This window comes from Poecilia mexicana, unplaced genomic scaffold, assembly GCF_051168715.1.
Source record: "Poecilia mexicana isolate PSO_F unplaced genomic scaffold, ASM5116871v1 scaffold_7, whole genome shotgun sequence".
NCBI lineage: Eukaryota > Metazoa > Chordata > Actinopteri > Cyprinodontiformes > Poeciliidae > Poecilia > Poecilia mexicana.
The window spans coordinates 3,740,727-3,758,430 of record NW_028263376.1 but is presented as its reverse complement, the minus strand read 5'-3'; the positions used below and the strand labels follow the sequence as shown (position 1 = coordinate 3,758,430).

Genomic DNA, 17,704 nt, shown 5'->3' with positions numbered 1-17,704 from the left:
AAACTTTTCTATGTTGCATTGGGATTTAAGAGGCTTTGAGTTGTATTCTTCCATTCTCAAGTTTTTCTAAGTTCTCCTTACATGTGCAATGGGCAGTTGGCAGCCCCTACTTGTGGCTGGGAATATGGAAACTTTAGCTGCATTTCCAATACAAATCTTTGTCGCTATTCTGCTTATGTATAAAAAAAAACACAATTTTGCAATTGCAGTGGAACTCAAATCACACATGAACAAGCTAGTTGATGCAATAAGTCATTTTTAAATGACTTACTCATTTCCATGATTTTAATCATGGAAATGACAGATTTAAGCAGTTCCAAATTATAGTTGAGAAATTTACAGAAATGCAACTCATTATCCTCCTACCACTTTCTGTCAACTTCTTTGTGGTTTTCACCAGTCATCTGGCTGTTGATCACGTGACTCGTGTAAAGTGAAAAAAATCTGTTTCCATTGCAGTTTTGCGAAATACGTCTATTTTGATATAGCTGAAAAAAAAAAAAAAACATCTCATCTTAGTGTGAAAACTTTGATCAAAAAACAAGTGTTTTTGAAATTGCAGTGTTTCCATTAAGCAAAGTTACTTTTGTAATTTCAATTTGTTCAATTCTATGTTTAATGGAAAAGCAGCCCATTTACATGTTCTGTGTGGGACTGAACTACATTTTGACCTGCCCCAAGAATTTAGAAGATTTCATGTATTTTCATTTGAGCAGAAGGAGGGGCTTGCATCTTAAAAGCACACATTTTTAGTTGGACAGAACTTCAACAAATTAATTAATTGATTAATTAATTACATAGATTTTAACACAATAAAAATATTAATGCATTTATATTATTTTTTTGACATATCCAGATTCTGTATATGTCAACCTTTGTATTGGAACCTGTGGAACCTTTGAATTCACCTGTTTCTGGTACGCCTGTGAATCTGATGCAAAATGAGAAAGCAGCTTCTCTCGGCCCACTGGGAGTTAATTTTTGCTTAAATAGCAATTTGATGGGATGCTGGAAAAGACTACTGTTGTGTTCAAGCTGGGCTGAAAGAATTTAGCGTATCATCAGAGCTACTCGACACTAAAATAGCATCAAAATGCTAAGCAGCAGCACAGATGTCCTCGATGATAATGTCAGTGTCCATAGTTTACATTTCTAAATAATTATTTTCAAAGAACTTCTATGAATGATCAGAGGTTTTAAAACATTTGAACGCTGAATAAATGTAAAAGCACTTTGCATCAATCAATATCTTTGTTGTTGAACTCATGTTTATTTTTTCAATAACTTAGCAGCAAAAAGATTTTTGAATTTAAAATGCTGGTTATTTTGTCAATATATAATTTTCAATTAAAATGCAATTAATTACAGACCCTGTAATTAACTTGATTAATATATTTTACCTGACTTGAGGTTCAGATTAAAGAATAACAGAGGTGTCACGCTATTGCTGTGGATTAACTTGCTTCTTCACATTAGGAAGTCACCAACACTTTTAAAAGCTGCTTAGAAAGTACATTTTTTATTATTTTATGTGTACAGAAAAAAATAAGAACTGAGATTTTTTTATTTACTATATATTTGCACAGTGGTAGTGATATACCCGATATGACTTTCTTGCTCTGAAAAATCTGGATGAACAAAGTTTTGACTCAATAGGGGAGGTGATAACAACAACTGTTGTCAAGCTTTTATTTTCTAACCACACTAATTCATTACTTTGGTCCTGGTCCATCACTGTGTACAAACCTTCTTATTCTCCTTCACACTTCTCAGGATTGTACGACACACTTATGCGGCAAAGTGACATTTGGAAACCCCTATGGCCTGAGGTAGTGTTACAGTGCATGTCTGCACTGCTGGTTAAAAAAGAAGATGTGACATAAGCAGAGCATGACATTGAAGAGGATTTTTTACTCCAATCTGTTTTTCAAGCTCGTCTTGGTTATTTTACATACGTGCTTATCTAGAAAATGGATTCTATGATGCAATTGCAGCATACTTTGATGGGTTTGTAATCTATATGCAAGTGCATTAATTCACTTGTGCAACTAAATTATGAGCTTATTATGAGTTTGTTCATCTCACAAGATCGGCTTTGAAAAATATTTGTGTCGGTGATGCCGGACTCACATGAAAAGACTCAGCCTGCCCGTATTTGGCCCTGATCTTTGGTTCTCGGATGGTTGCTAGGTTGGTTCCACTCACTGTTAGTGGGGTTCCACCACTGTGGAAGGAGAAAAACAACAGAAAATGACAAAGAAACCTTGGCCTACAGTTACAGGGAACATTTACTTTGCATTTTGCTTCAACTTGCTAAACTATAACTACTTTCATTTCAAGATACAGGAGATTGTTTTGTTGATAATTGTTCATTAATATGGTTAAAGTACATCGTAAAATTGTGACAAATACAATTTATAAGCACAAACAGTGGTATGTGTATTTATTTGGCAAAAATTAAATAAAACAGTTTTCTAAAGATCTATGTTCCATGACTTATGGTAAAAAAAAAAATTCTCAACAATATAAGAGTTTTCATGCAAAAATTAAGCTTCTAACTTTACTGTGTACCTAAGCATATATATATATATATATATATATATATATATATATATATATATATATATATATATATATATATATATATATATATATATATATATATATATATTTATATATATAATGAGAGCGGTAGAGAAAGAAGATGTTCTTGAAGAAAGTGAAGGCGGACTGTACACACATCAGTTCCAAGTTTCTCCTTTGATGACAACAAGTGCCTGATCATTTTAAACTAATGTTTTATTTGTTAAAAGATACTTTGTGTGGGTCAAACTAGTGAGGATTTTTACTCTCTCTGAAAAATAGCTCCAGTTCACTCAGATGACATGTTGGTGTATCCAAAAATGATTAATAGACTCAGAGGCAAGATCACAAGGTTCATAGAGAAAGTAAAGACTTTATCACAGGAGATTCTGCAACTCAAAGGGAGTCTTTTTACTAAACTTAAATTAGATTTATGATGTGTTCCTTAAAGACGTCTCAACCTCTTGACACAGTCTTTGTTTTACAGTGTCAGTTCCAGCCTCTGAGTCAGTTTTCTGTGGAAGGATCACTACTTTTCTCTGCTGCTGGGCTATTTGTGCCACAGTGAAATATAGCTAAGAAGGTTCCCTATCATGAGTCTTTCTGCAGGTTTCTCACTCCCTTCTGGGAAATAAGCTTTAGTCTCTATCACATAAAAACCTGAAATAAAATCTCAAAGAGATCATAAACAAAGGACGGCTTTTGAAAACATTGAAGCGATGATGGTGCCGTTCAGGACTATCATTGCCAACAAACTTTGAGTAATAAAGTGGAAGATAAGATTGCACTCATCTCCCACTTTATTATGTGTACCTTGTCAATTGGTTAACAACTGTAGTGAATCAGCCAATAACATTATAGCAACTTAATAGATATGAGCATTTCAACATAAAATGAACATCATAATAGATATTTATGGAACTTTGAAAAAGGCATGTTAGTTAGTGATTTAAGATACATTAGAAACATCTAAATTACTGGGGTTTTCATGTACAATCGTATCTCAAGAATGGTCTACAAAATGGTCCAGTGAGGTACCAGCATCAACACCATGTCACAAAACTCAAACCATCAAAAACTGGTTTCTTAAACTTTACGGTGAGTTCATTTTACCTAAATCTCCTCCAAAGTCACCAGATCTTAAACCAGAAGCAAGTGACTGATAGTTCCTTGTCAATCTCTGGGGAATGTTTCAGATTGTTGAATCTACAGTTCTAAACTTAGGGTACTTCTGGTAACACAATGGAGTTCAACCAGGTACTTTTAAAGTCTACTAAATTAAGTGTCTGGTGATAATATCTTCCATCAAAAAAGACTTTTACAACAGAAGCACTGCTTCAAGTATGTGGGATGCAAATGTTGTTACACCCATCTACCCATCTAACCTGTGTATTCTTCCAGGGTGGCAGATGCCTTGCTTTAGCAGTCAGTGGGTCAGAGGCAAAGTGAAACTTGACTGTCTCCCCATTAAAGGGCAACACAGGACAAACAAACTGTCTAAGTATACTCACACCTCAGGGCAATTCAGAGTCCCCAATTAATCTAACATATAGGGTTGTGAATGACGGAAGAAAGCCAGAGTGCCTAGAGAGAAACATGCATGCTTACAGCAGAAAGATTCCAGTAAAGATTCCAACTGAGGCTTTCTTTTTTCTTCTTTCTCTTTTTTGGAACTACTGGTGTTTAGTGAAGAGTAGAGGGACAGGGAATAGTGTGGAGAGGCAGGAGGACAACATGCAGCAAATGGCCCAAGACTGGGAATAAAACCCAGGACAACCAAGTTGAGGATTGCAGCCTTTGAACGTGGTGCACACTATACCAACTGAACCACCTAGCACCCCTCAGAACCTTTTGCTGCAAGGCAACAAAGCTAACAGCAGGGAGTCCCACACATAAACACACCATTTTTCAGTTGTTTTTTTCAATGACCACTGTGTTACAGTCACTGTGATCTCAAAGGCTTTTTAAAAGTGACGAAATGGCATAAAATCTGGAAAACCTTTTTTGCTGTGAAGGCAACCATGACACTGCTGCTCCTGGTACTCTCCAAATAGTTTTAACCTTGCATTTTCCATGCCTTGGTGACTCTCTTCCAGACTCTGCACATCAGCAGCAATGCCACCACCAATGCCAATAAAGTTAGCAGCCCTGATCAAAATTCTAAATGACCAAGTTACACCAATCAAACATATTCCTCCCCCCAGGAAATTCATTATGAAATTCTGCACACATAGCTCTATGTGTTTTACAAGTGATTATTTGAATGGCTGCTAAATGACGGGAATGCCAGAACTCCCCAAAGGAGTCATTATCAAGACGATTGCGACAGACATTTCAATTCTGCAGTGGAGCGATGCCAATCACAGAAGCAAACCTTAGTCACCCTTCCACAGTACAAGGACTGAAGAGTACATCACCTTCCCATGCATTACCACCGACTTCTTCAATATGCAGGTCTCTTTTCTTACTCAGCATTAATCTGACACTTATCCCAAATGACTTGATGCAGAGGCACTAACGGCAGAGGAAATGATTTGAGAGGAAGCAGAGACAGAAGCTCTTAATATCTTGGACTGGGAGTCTGGCAGGCTTACACAAGACATTCATCTCTCGCTCTAATCCAACCAGGCTTAGAATAGCTGCAAACGGTAATGCAAGGGTTTGACAGGAGTAAGTGATAAAAGTAGGTACACCGTCTCTCACATTGTAGCTAGATATTAGACTCTAGCCTGACTATTCTTCTAAGCTTCTCAGAGCGTTTCTCTGCTGGGATGCCCTCTATTATTCTTTGCCAAGGAGAATAGCATTTATCCTCTGTTTTTTAAGATATGACTGCTGACATTTCAACACTTGTTGGTTTTAGGTTTCAGCCAGTCTTTACCGATGAGTGGATTTTTTTTTTTTTTTTGTTTTTTGTTTTTTTTGTAAGGGTTGTTCACAGTTAATTCTGGGAAAGCACAATTGTGTCATTTTTGTGTCAAGGATTGTAACAAATCCTACACTTAAGTGTTTTTAATAAAGTTATTGATACCTGGTTTGTTGATCTGCCAAGAAATGCAACTACTTCATTGGGGTAATGTGCCTTAAGTGATACAGAGGCCAACGCAACTACTTTTCAAAGTGGGGAACAAGAAAAGTTGCCATTCAAATAAGATAGAGTTAGATGAGTCTAAGTAAGTTAGAAAAAGGCTACAAGAAAACAGGTGTTCAAAGTGAGCCCCATTTGTGGCCCTTGGACTGATTTTGTGCGGCCCCCAAGTGGAATTAAAAATTGCTGCAAATCGAACCCATCAAGCACAGGAGGCTGATGCAGATTGATGCTTTTTATTTGTAGTATGGTTAAATTATTACCCACATAATTATCTTACAAAGGAAATGCTAAGTACAGCACAAAATATTTGTCTTTTTGTAACCAAATTTTTATAATAAGTAGAACCATATTAATCCAGATAATCATAATGCACTCAAATCAGCTTCTATCTGATTTTTTAAACTTGGCTACATATAGCAAATAAATGACCTAAATCCTGTTCTTATTCTGAGGATAAACTTGTTCAGTTAAATACAAAAACATTTCCTACAAGACATAAAATTTGACCACTTTATTTGCTTGACTTTTGTTTGTTTTTGGCCTGCAACTACTTTTGGTCCACATGACAAAAAGTTTGGAGCCACTTAAACATCCAAACAGCACCAACGACAGTGCTGAAGAGGTACGTCATATAAAACCAAAAGTGAAATTATACTTTAACTCTAACTACTCCTTCCCCTGCAGTTCTATTGTTATAATCGATCAAAAAGAATCCAGGACAGGAACTCTTATTGCTTCAGCATTCCACAACATAAGGGACATTTTCAAGTCCATTGTTCTGGGAAGAGTTTTGTCCACTTCCAGTTAAAACATGACTGTGCTCTACTACATAAAACGTACAAAAAGACATAGATTATTGAATTTGGTGTTGAAGAACCTGATTGTCCTGACCTCAACTTCATAGATGACCTCTAACATGAATGTCAATGTTTGACTTCACAAATGAGCCTCTGGGTCAAGGGTCAAAAATTTCCTGAATTTCCTGACACGTCATTGTGGAAAGTTATAAAATAGAGTTTTTTTTCTATCTTGATAATTAACATGAATAATTATTGTGTAATAATATACATATATTTATCTTTTATGTCTATTTAATGGATAAACCAAATAATTGTATCGTAGCTTACAGAAACACTGTGATGCATCAGAATAATCTTAACTTGACATAAACAACATGGAAATCTAAAGGAAAAAACAGAGCATAAGGACAGTAATTAACAAGAAAGCCAAGGATTTATTTAGATGATCAGACTTTTAGACTAGATGTTTACTTTACTGCCACAAATGCATCAGAGGAGCTGGCAGGCTGTATGTCTTAAATGCTGAGCTGTCCTTTAGATCCTCCCCATCCTTCTCCTTTCCTCCTCAGCTTGATGGATATTTGTGCAGAGTCCCTCTGTCCCAGTTGCTCTCCTCTTTGTCTAAGTGAGTCTCTTTAGCTTAGGTACATGCTTCAGGGAACAGACAACAAGACAATCAGAATAAAGTCCCAGAGATAGCCTGTGAAGCTCTAATGCTGTTAGAGTTCCTCCTTTTCCCTCTGCTTTTTATCTCTGGACTCGCTCCCTATTTTTTTCTTGTTATTTGCCAACCTTCAAGCTGATATGTTTCGCAGATAGAAATTGCTTTCCCATAATTTCGCTTATGTCTAAATTAAATAATACAAATAATACCTTGTAAATTAATATATGAAATATAAAAGAGCTCATTCTATGGCAAAAGCTTTTTATTGGAAAATGTGAATTTTTTCGAAATTGGTGTGTTTCCATTAAGCTGATTAAAATTCGTAATTCTGATTTGTGCAATAATACAATCAATACTAGTGAAGGGTCTGTGTGGTTACTTGCAGACAAACCTGCTATTTTTATAGAGATCGTCATTCAGGAGCCTCTTGAAGTAGAACCTTGTTTTTGAGCTGACACACACAAACAAACCCACACAGGCTCACAGTGGGTGGTCAGGGAAAAACTGAGCCTCATCTGATCCTTGGCCAGTTCTACTGGGCTAATAGAGAAGGCTTCGACACTTTTCCCTAACAAGCTCTGCTAGAATGTGCTGATAAGTACCAATAGGGAGGATGAAAGGTTTTCAACTTTTCCAAAAGTAGCAAGAAGGAAATGAGCTGTCAAAGAAGTATGTATATTAAAAAAGTTTTTGAAGGATTTTGTAATAAACGAAGAACTAATTGCTTCCACAACCGCTCTTGCTCAACTGTTTCCTTAAAACATAAAAAAAAAAAAAAATCTCCAAAGCCACCATTGGTTTACCTCCATCTAAACATGCTGCCAGTGTTCTCACGCAGCACTTAACCCGACTCAGATGGCTTCCAAAATGTTTTCAACAAACTTCTTCTGACACATACACATATGCGAACACATACAGCATAAAACCAGCCAACAACTTTCCTCAGCCTGTACTCCTCCAGGGATCCTTCTGGACCCGAAATCCAGGTAAAAAGAGAACATTTATGTCACTGCATTTGGGCACAATTTGTGTACTGGAATTGATTCTCAAAGGAAGATTTATCGCTGCAGCAAATCAAATTATTGCTTCTCAAAATCTATTAGCAAACTGAATGGGCTCATGATAAGAACTAACTAAAGGTTTGTCGTTGAGCTCAGTGATGTGATGTCGCAGCATTGTGGTTTACCTGGCGATGCTCCAGTCGGGCTCGATTTTCAGAACCGTGGGGTCTTCAGTGTAGTTAAATCTGACCTCCGGGTTCCGGAGCTCGGCGTCATCGATGTCCACCAGGACTGATGAACTGCTTGGTGAAAGTACAGCTGGAGTAACGCACACAATCTCTCGGGCATTTCTCCTGAATCGGGAAGATAAAACAAAACATTAAGGAAGGTTATTTTACATTGTAAGTACTTAAGGTGAATCTAAGGGACTGTCCTAAATTCATGTCAAAAGAGCCAATAAACCATTAAGAGTTGTAATTTGTTCAAAATACAAATGAGGCGTAGCGGTACCGCTAAATAATAGTTTGGATTGTTCTGTCGTATTTGTGTCATGGCTTAGAGGCAGATTATTACATCTAACTTCTACCAACAGAAAAAAAAAAAAAATACTTTTTGAAATTGTAAATGATCAGTCACTTGTTACACTGTTTGAACACTAGATGGCAATTGTTAAGAATCAAATAAAAATAAATTTAGTGTTTGGTGCAGTCTATTGGGCGAAAACAACGGCTATAACATCCCTCCACAAGCTGCTCGTTATCAGCATTCAATTTTATGACTAGTGAGGTTGCCGTATTCCATCACCATGACAGTTTTACTGGAAGCCTAGAAACACTCTACACACTTTGATCAAATACTAGCAACCCTAACAGCCACTCTTGCATTGGTTTGGTGCAGAGTGCTTTACACATTAGAATAATATAATAACTTTTCACTGTGGGGCCAAAGGAAAAACTGTTTCAAGAAACCCTTCTTAGTCCGTATCTTGATTTTAACATCTGTCTCACAGATGTCTGAATTTTCCCTAGATGTTAATGCCTGTTTGTTTACTTAATTTCTGTCTGCAGTGTGATCAGTTCTCTATGTATTTAAATGACTGGAGCCAGTGGAATTGTAAACAAACAGAACTATTTTCACACTCAATATTATTGTGTGCCAACTTTTCGTCCTAATGGTTGAGTGTAGTTGTTTTCTTCCCTGGCGTGCGTTACAACTGGTTACAATCAGATCCACCCAGGAACCAGAAACCCCACAGATTTATATGCAATATTACAAGGCAGTGCTCCTAATCCTGGATAAGACTTTTAGGATATGTTATTACTGGAAAATGTAGTTTAAAATAAAAATGTAATCATCCATCCATCCAGCAGCAGGCCTGTCACGATAAACAATAAATCAATTAATTACACAATACGTTAAAATGAGCTAGATAAGAAAATTAGGGAGATAACATTCGCTTGTTTGTTTTTGCTGTGTTCTCTCTCTTTCTACCTAAGAGACTGGATGACAAAAAGCTTCACTCTGGTGCTTCGAGTTACTTCTCCCCTCCCGTTTCCTTAGTAACAACTCAACACACGGGGAGCTAAAAACGTCAGATTTCCTCCATGGGACAAGAAAGACAACAGTTGAACAATTATTAACTTTCTTGTGCCGCGTCACTAGCACACGTGTGCCTGAAATGCCACAAGCAGGAATGACCTGTTCGCTTAATTGGATGAGGACAAGTGACTGTCGCCTCACTGAGAAAGCTCCACAGAAATGAATAGAGAGGGAGCAACGTTCCTGTCACCGTGTCCGTGATGGGAGACAGTTACCAGTTAAGCTTGTGGTCTCCTACCACAGAGCGTAGCATGAACGCCCCATGTGGAGGAGCGAACGGGACAGCTGCCTTCTGATAGCGCTTTGGATTCAAACTGAATGACCGCGGTGAACCACTGAACCTGTGGAGGTGCTATGTTGTAAAACAGTAGAAACTTAATACCTATATATATATATATATATATATATATATATATATATATATATATATATATATATATATATATATATATATATATATGTATCCTTAGATAAGACCCTTGGAGCTATATAGCCTACCTCATACCATGAGAGACATTGATATGCATAACATGCCGGCTCAGACGTCGCCCGGCCAAACAAGGTCTGCGTCAGGTGCTGGGGAACCAGAGCACCTTGATGAAAAATGGGCTACTGGAACAAGACGGAAATGGGCGAGAGATGAAAATATGGATCTGTTGGAATGCTACTACTCAAGTAACCCTAGTCAGAGGGGCTACATGCAAAGACTGAGGGTGGAATGGTTACTTCGACACCCACAGTCTACAATGACTGCCAAACAACTAGTAGCTCAGTGTTCCAACATCCGCAAACGGCAACTGCTATCACAACTTGAGATTGACGAGGTACAACACAAATGCTACGGCAAAAGGGAGGAGCCCGGATGTAAGGTCAGGGGGGAGTTAACTACTCCCCACCCTGAGACTGGGTATGCAGCCCCAGTAATGAACGAATTGTGGCCCGAATGAACACCAGGCAACCCCGACGCCAATTACAACGGCTGAGTGAAGTACCATCAGAAAGTCTCATTGAAGATGTGAATGCAGCATTGAGAACAATCCCTACCAACACCATAACAGAAACCAATGAGCTGATATACAACTCAGCATCAGTGATCCTTGAAATGCTCGGCTATAAGAGCAACCATGAGACCCAATATCCATCATGGAAAAGACGGTTAGAGGCTAAGATCAAGATAATAAGGAGGGAAGTGAGCCAACTATCAGAGCTCCAAAGAGGTGCAATGAAAAGACCAGTACCTAAGAAGTACAGCCAGATGCCCATACCTGAAGCACTCGAAACTGCCAAACAAAGACTCCAAGCCTTGGCCAGCCGCCTAAAGAGATACACAAGAGAGAATGAAGCCAGGAGGATTAACCGGCTCTTCTCCACCCAACCAGCTAAAGTGTACTCTCAATGGCAGGGTAATAACAACAGAGCAGACCCACCAAGGCTGGAGACTGAACAATACTGGAAAGGCATATGGGAAAGGGAGGCGTCCCACAACAGCAATGCACAGTGGCTAACCTCTCTACGAGAGGACCACAGCAACCTCCCTGAACAAGCCCCGGTAACCATCACTGTGGCAGATGTCCAAGAAAGAGTCTCGGGTATGAAAAACTGGACAGCACCAGGGCCTGACATGATCCATGCCTACTGGCTAAAGAAACTCACTGCCCTCCATGAGCGACTGGCAGCTCAACTGAACCAGCTGCTACAGAATGGGACTCACCCTGAATGGCTAACTGAAGGGCGCACAATCCTGATCCAGAAGGATCCCTCAAAGGGTTCAGTCCCATCCAACTATCGGCCGATAACCTGTCTCTCTACAACACGGCATAAATAGCAGAGGAGCCAAACACCAACTCCTTGTAGACCACACAGTCGCCCGAGACTGCAAAACCCAACACACCAACCTGTGCACCGCTTGGATTGATTACAAGAAAGCCTATGACTCGATGCCACATACCTGGATCATTGAATGCTTAGAGATGTACAACATCAACAGGACTCTGAGAGCCTTCATTGCAAACTCGATGGGGCTGTGGAAAACCACCCTTGAAGCCAACTGCAAACCACTTGCACAAGTGTCCATCAAATGTGGCATATACCAAGGAGATGCTTTGTCCCCACTGCTGTTCTGCATAGGCCTGAACCCCCTTAGCCAAATCATCAACAAGACTGGCTACGGCTACCGACTCAAGAATGGGGCCACAATCAGTCACCTCCTCTACATGGATGACATCAAGCTGTACGCCAAGAGCGAGCGAGACATCGACTCACTGATCCACACCACCAGGATCTACAGCACTGACATTGGGATGTCATTCGGACTAGAGAAGTGTGGCCGGATGGTTACAAAGAGAGGGAAGGTCATCCGCACAGAAGGGGTCTCACTCCCAGAGGGAACAATAGCAGACATAGAGCACAGCTACAAGTACCTGGGAATACCACAAGCAAATGGCAACCTCGATGAGGTCACAAGGAAAGGAGCCACAGCCAAATACCTCCAACGAATAAGGCAAGTCCTGAGAAGCCAGCTCAATGGCAAGAACAAGATCCGTGCAATAAACAGCTATGCCTTACCAGTAATCAGATACCCTGCCGGAATAATTAGCTGGCCAATGGAAGAGATAAAGGCCACGGACGTTAAGACTCGGAAGCTACTAACCATGCATGGAGGGTTCCACCCCAAATCCAGCACCCTGAGACTGTACAGAAGCCGTAAGGAAGGAGGCAGAGGACTAGTGAGTGTGAGAGCCACTGTCCAGGATGAAACATCCAAGATCCATAAATACATCAAGGACAAAGCCTCAATGGACGATGTGCTCAGCGAATGTCTCAAACAATGGGGAACAGAGGACGAGGTGCTGGAGGAACCATCATGGGAAGACAAGCCCCTGCATGGGATGTACCACCGACAAATAACTGAAGTGGCTGATATCAGGAAATCCTACCAATGGCTGGAGAAAGCTGGACTCAAGGACAGCACAGAGGCCCTCATCCTGGCTGCCCAGGAACAGGCCCTAAACACCAGAGCAATAGAGGCTCAGATCTACCACACCAGACAAGACCCAAGGTGTAGGTTGTGCAAGGAGGCCTCTGAGACAGTCCAGCACATAACAGCAGGGTGCAAGATGCTGGCAGGGAAAGTGTACATGGAACGACATAACCAAGTGGCGGGCATAGTGTACAGGAACATCTGTGCCGAATATGGACTGGAAGCCCCGAGGTCAAAGTGGGGAACACCCCCAAAGGTGGTGGAGAATGACTGAGCTAAGATCCTGTGGGACTTCCAGATCCAGACAGACAAGATGGTAATGGCGAACCAACTGGACATTGTGGTGGTGGATAAAGAACAGAGGAAAGCCGTTGTGGTGGATGTAGCAATACCAAGTGACCACAACATCAGGAAAAAGGAACATGAGAAACTGGAGAAATACCAGGGCCTCAGAGAGGAACTGGAGAAGGCCTGGAAGGTGAAGACCACAGTGGTGCCTGTGGTTATCGGGGCCCTCGGGGCAGTCACCCCCAAACTGGAGCAGTGGCTCAAACAGATCCCAGGAACAACATCAGACATCTCAGTCCAGAAATGTGCAGTTCTAGGCACAGCCAAGATACTGCGCAGAACCCTCAAGCTCCCAGGCCTCTGGTAGAGGACCCGAGCTCAGAGGATGAAAGAGACCACCCGCGAAGGGTGAGAAGGGAATTTATATATATATATATATATATATATATATATATATATATATATATATATATATATTAGATGGTTTATGGTTTGTTTATGTATTTTGTACATTTAACATGTCTTCCAGTTCCAGTGTTAAATGTTCTTAGTTCAATGGTCTTTGAGAGGGTTTATTTGAATTACAGGCATGTACGGGGGGGGGGGAGAGAAGGGGGTTTGAGCCCCTTCCCCTTTTATCCTTGATGCCCCTAGTGCCCTTTTTCTTTTTTTTTATTTGTGTGCCAAGAAGCATACCATTAATGACCCAGCAAAATTTGTTATCATGACAGGTCTATCCATCAGCAGTAGGAATGTACCGATCTGATCAAGAAATTGCTCCAGATTTTTCTCATTTTAGGAGATTTTCAATCGGCCAAACCTTTTATGTTAAGCAAATCTTTTCCACTGAGGCCTGAAAGTCAGTCACTGTCCTCTTGTGTTCTGCCATTAGAGAAGGCTAACTGACTGCCTGAATGTGTCAATTGAGGTGGTTAAGGCTTCTGATTAGGAAGTCTCATGGATAAAATATTGTTTATCCTGAGGAAACACCTTCCGGTCTCACTAAAAGAACTAAAAAGAGATCCTGAGGAGAGGGATGTTTGAGTTGTTCCCCTGGACCTGTTGCCCTGTACCCTGGTCATTGTCTTCCTATACAATTCCAGTTGACTGTCATCTCCCTTCAGTGCTACACTCGTTAAACCAACTCCAGAGTTGCCACAGAGCAACGTCATGTGACTGAGTGAGAACGCGAGGCTGAGTGACCTACAGCCATACAGTTTTAGACAAATTTGTTCAGTTCCTATGCAAAACTAAACAAATGTACACAAAAATGTCAATAATTGGACAGAAAAATAAATTTAGAACCCTAAACAACCTATTTAGACAATTTATCAGCAAAAAAAATCCCCAAGTTGATTTGTGGGTTAGATACACGTTAAAGTTGGACCAAGTGGAATATTTTAGACATTTTATTAAATATATTTTATTTATATTTATTGCTGGCAAAGATGTTGTGACCCTACTCCCTATGGAAGTTGTGTGTTAACAGCCCACACAACTTCCAGTAAGCTTCTTAGCATAGATAGCAGATTACATAGATCATGGCCAAATGTTAACAATTTGGTAAAATCAGATGCAGTCTTTTAAAACTTTAACAAAGTCCACACCTCCAGCAAGCAGGAGAACAGGCGGCCCATTTTTACCAGGCTGTGACTCAATCTTGGACAAGAGGAACACAACAGATGTTTGTGGTGTTAACATATTCAGGCCACTAATAGAAAGATGTAAAGAAGTCAAAGTTTTGTTAACTGATGTCTGTACCTATTATTTTTCTGCTCTTACCAAGGCATTAACAGAGTTAGTTTTTATGCGATCTTAAGTACATCTCAATCCATTTTTGTCCCATAGGCAACATAACATTGTGAATCGCAGTCTTAAATACAGTCTTCAGAAGCTACATGATCTAATATGTATTTAGCACAGTTGAGTAGTGGCTGCTTTTCTGGGTCATGATTTCACGGGAGCAGTATGTGTGTAATCTATAAGGATGCCTTAAAGTGTATACGCGTACTTTGATGTAGTGTTGCGAACATTACCACGTCTCTGTACACTATGGCGGCTGCAGAGGGAAGACGAATGCGTGTGAGAAATCAAAAAACAGGATGGAGAGTCTTCAACATCAGTCTGTAACCATAGCAACTCCATTCAGGAGAAAAAAGCCAGAGAAGGAAAGAAAAAGATGAAAAAAAAAAAAAAATAAAAAATTGTCCCACCAATCTTCACAAGATGCCACAAACACAGTCCCATGGTTAGGGTGTGACAGATAAAGACAGAGTTGAGGTGAGGGAACAGTTGTTGTGAAGTAGAGTCTGTGGGATTATGCGAGGAGGCTGCCGCACAGAAGTGGCTGCCGTGACATCAAAGCGAGCATACGTTGGCTTCAATAGAGATTAGCTACGGGAGGCTAATCCATGAATTTGACATGCAAGCAACTGTGGTTATAGTTTGGATTTCTTTTTTTTTTTTTTTTTTTTTTGCTCTTCTTCCTCCATCCAGTAGATTAAGGGGAAAGCTTGTGTGAGTTTGTACAAAGAGATGTGGTGTGTCGAGAGAGCAACAAATACACACACACTCAGTCAAAAAACTGTCATCTCGCACACACAAAAACAACAAAAAAATATACAACCTAAACTCACACACTGACTACATGCTTACATGTCTTTGTAACATTTTTATGATAATGACATGTTAGACGTACACATGAACAAATCTTCAAACGGTGAAACATTATGCAAATATGGTGTTTGGTGTATTCTTTGTATCATCTACAGTTTATTCAGTTTTAGTGAATCAGATGTAAATTACTTTAGGTCATTTTTAAAATAATAAGTAATTTTTTAAAAATGAATTTAAATTAAAGAAAACGTTCTGTAAAAAAAAGATAAAGTGTGTCTTACCTCTTAAAATGGCAGGGTTGTGGTCCGATGCTGACAGAAACGGAGCTGCCTGCGTTGAGATAGCTTCCCTCAATGGTGACCCGGGTCCCGCCCGAAATGGGTCCCTGAGACGGCTGGATACGAGTGAAGTATGGAGTCTGGATGAAAGCAAAACCATAAAGTCAATGTGTGGCCGATCAGTATGAAAGTATTTCACTGCCAAAAGTAAGAAATACATTTGTTTCATTCAGACAGTTTCTCACTTTAACAATGTTTTGTATCTCATCATAACCAAGGTTTTCATAGTTTTGCAGTTTGTGAATGGTTTTCATTTTCATTAGTTATGACTTTAGATTTTTTTTCAGTTATATTTTAGCTTAGGGTTTTTTGAAAATGCTTAGTTTCAGTTGTAATTTGAGTCTTTTCTTGGAATACATGTCACAGACATGTCACACACACACACACACACACACACACACACACACACACACACACACACACACACACATATATATATATATATATATATATATATATATATATATATATATATATATATATATATATATATATAGTATGTAACAACATCCCAGAAAGCAATAACAGATTTTAGAAAATGTGAATATCTAAGGCAAATGAATGATTTGGTTAATTTCAGTTAGTTTTGTAAATGCTCATTACAGTTTAAGTCAATTTCTCTCTGTCAAGTTGTTTTTACTTTTATTCCAAGCAACAAAAATGTTTTGTTGTATTGTAGTTTTTGTTCTTTTATTGGTTTTTGTTAATGATAATAACATTGGTTATAACCAAGAGATACAACACTTGTTAAAATTAATTTTACATCTCATAAACACATGAAAGTTAGTCATTTTGAACCACTGGAATGTGCCCTTAATACATTGTTCTGTTTTAATCAAGGCTTTAAAACATAAAATCATTTTAATACATACACATAGTACAAACAGAGGCATAAAATATGAGAATGAATCATTAAACCTTCATAATGAGAAACTTTAAGTCCATTTCAGCTGCACTTTTATGAGCAGAGCTGAGTAGAAAGTTTTAAATAGGATGAAAATATGCTTCAGTTCAGAAATATTTCTGAACAAATAACATCACAAATGCTCCCTGGAGGAATTTTCTTACCACAAAGGTGAATGGCCTTGGTGACAGAGCTCTGTAGTCATTGACGCAGGCTCTCACACACACCTCCACCTGAGCTTCTTGAACCCGGTAGCCAGTGGCATCGTTCAGAAGACAAACGATTCTGCAGAAGGGCAAAGTTAGGTAACATTTAATAGTTGCATCGAAACGTCAAAGGAACAACATTCAAGCTAAAGGACTGAATGTTACACCCACAGCAGGGGCTGCAGTGCGGCAAGGACCCCATAAGATTGGATCCTAATCTGAAACTAAGCGATGCTGGAAGAATGGAAAAGAGCAATGCATGAACCAAACGTGAAAGCAGTTCCAAGGCGACAAGAATAATGCACAGAATAACGGATGCGTGTGAGATATTTGAATTGAGACGCCCTCTATCTCAACATGCATCATTTCCCGACTAACTGCACTTCAGGGAGATTGTTTGATCTGCGTGAACTCAATTCCTCAGCCGTGTAGGACCCTGCAGAGGAGTAAATGTCAGGACAGAAGGATGAGAAGAATAAAAAGCAAGGCGCAAAGGCAGTGAGTAACGGGAGAAACACAAACCTGTGTCACTTTTCAACACGGTTCCAGAGTGTGATGGGAACGTTTTTCACGTGTTTCTGGAGTTTAATTTGACTAGGTGACTACAGTTTGCATTTAAAAAAACAACAAAAAA

General features: G+C 39.4%; 1 protein-coding gene across 1 annotated transcript in view; it reads right to left on the bottom strand.

Annotated features, from left to right (window-relative positions):
- Positions 1-17,704, bottom strand: part of plxna1a (plexin A1a) — a 311,405-nt gene that overhangs the window by 51,883 nt on the left and 241,818 nt on the right. The window contains exons 15-18 of the mRNA XM_088006887.1: positions 17,029-17,149; positions 15,904-16,040; positions 8,325-8,492; positions 2,131-2,224 (exon numbers count right to left, since the gene is read on the bottom strand). Of these exons, the coding sequence (XP_087863013.1) occupies positions 2,131-2,224; positions 8,325-8,492; positions 15,904-16,040; positions 17,029-17,149 (520 nt within the window). The remainder of the gene's footprint in view (positions 1-2,130; positions 2,225-8,324; positions 8,493-15,903; positions 16,041-17,028; positions 17,150-17,704) is intronic.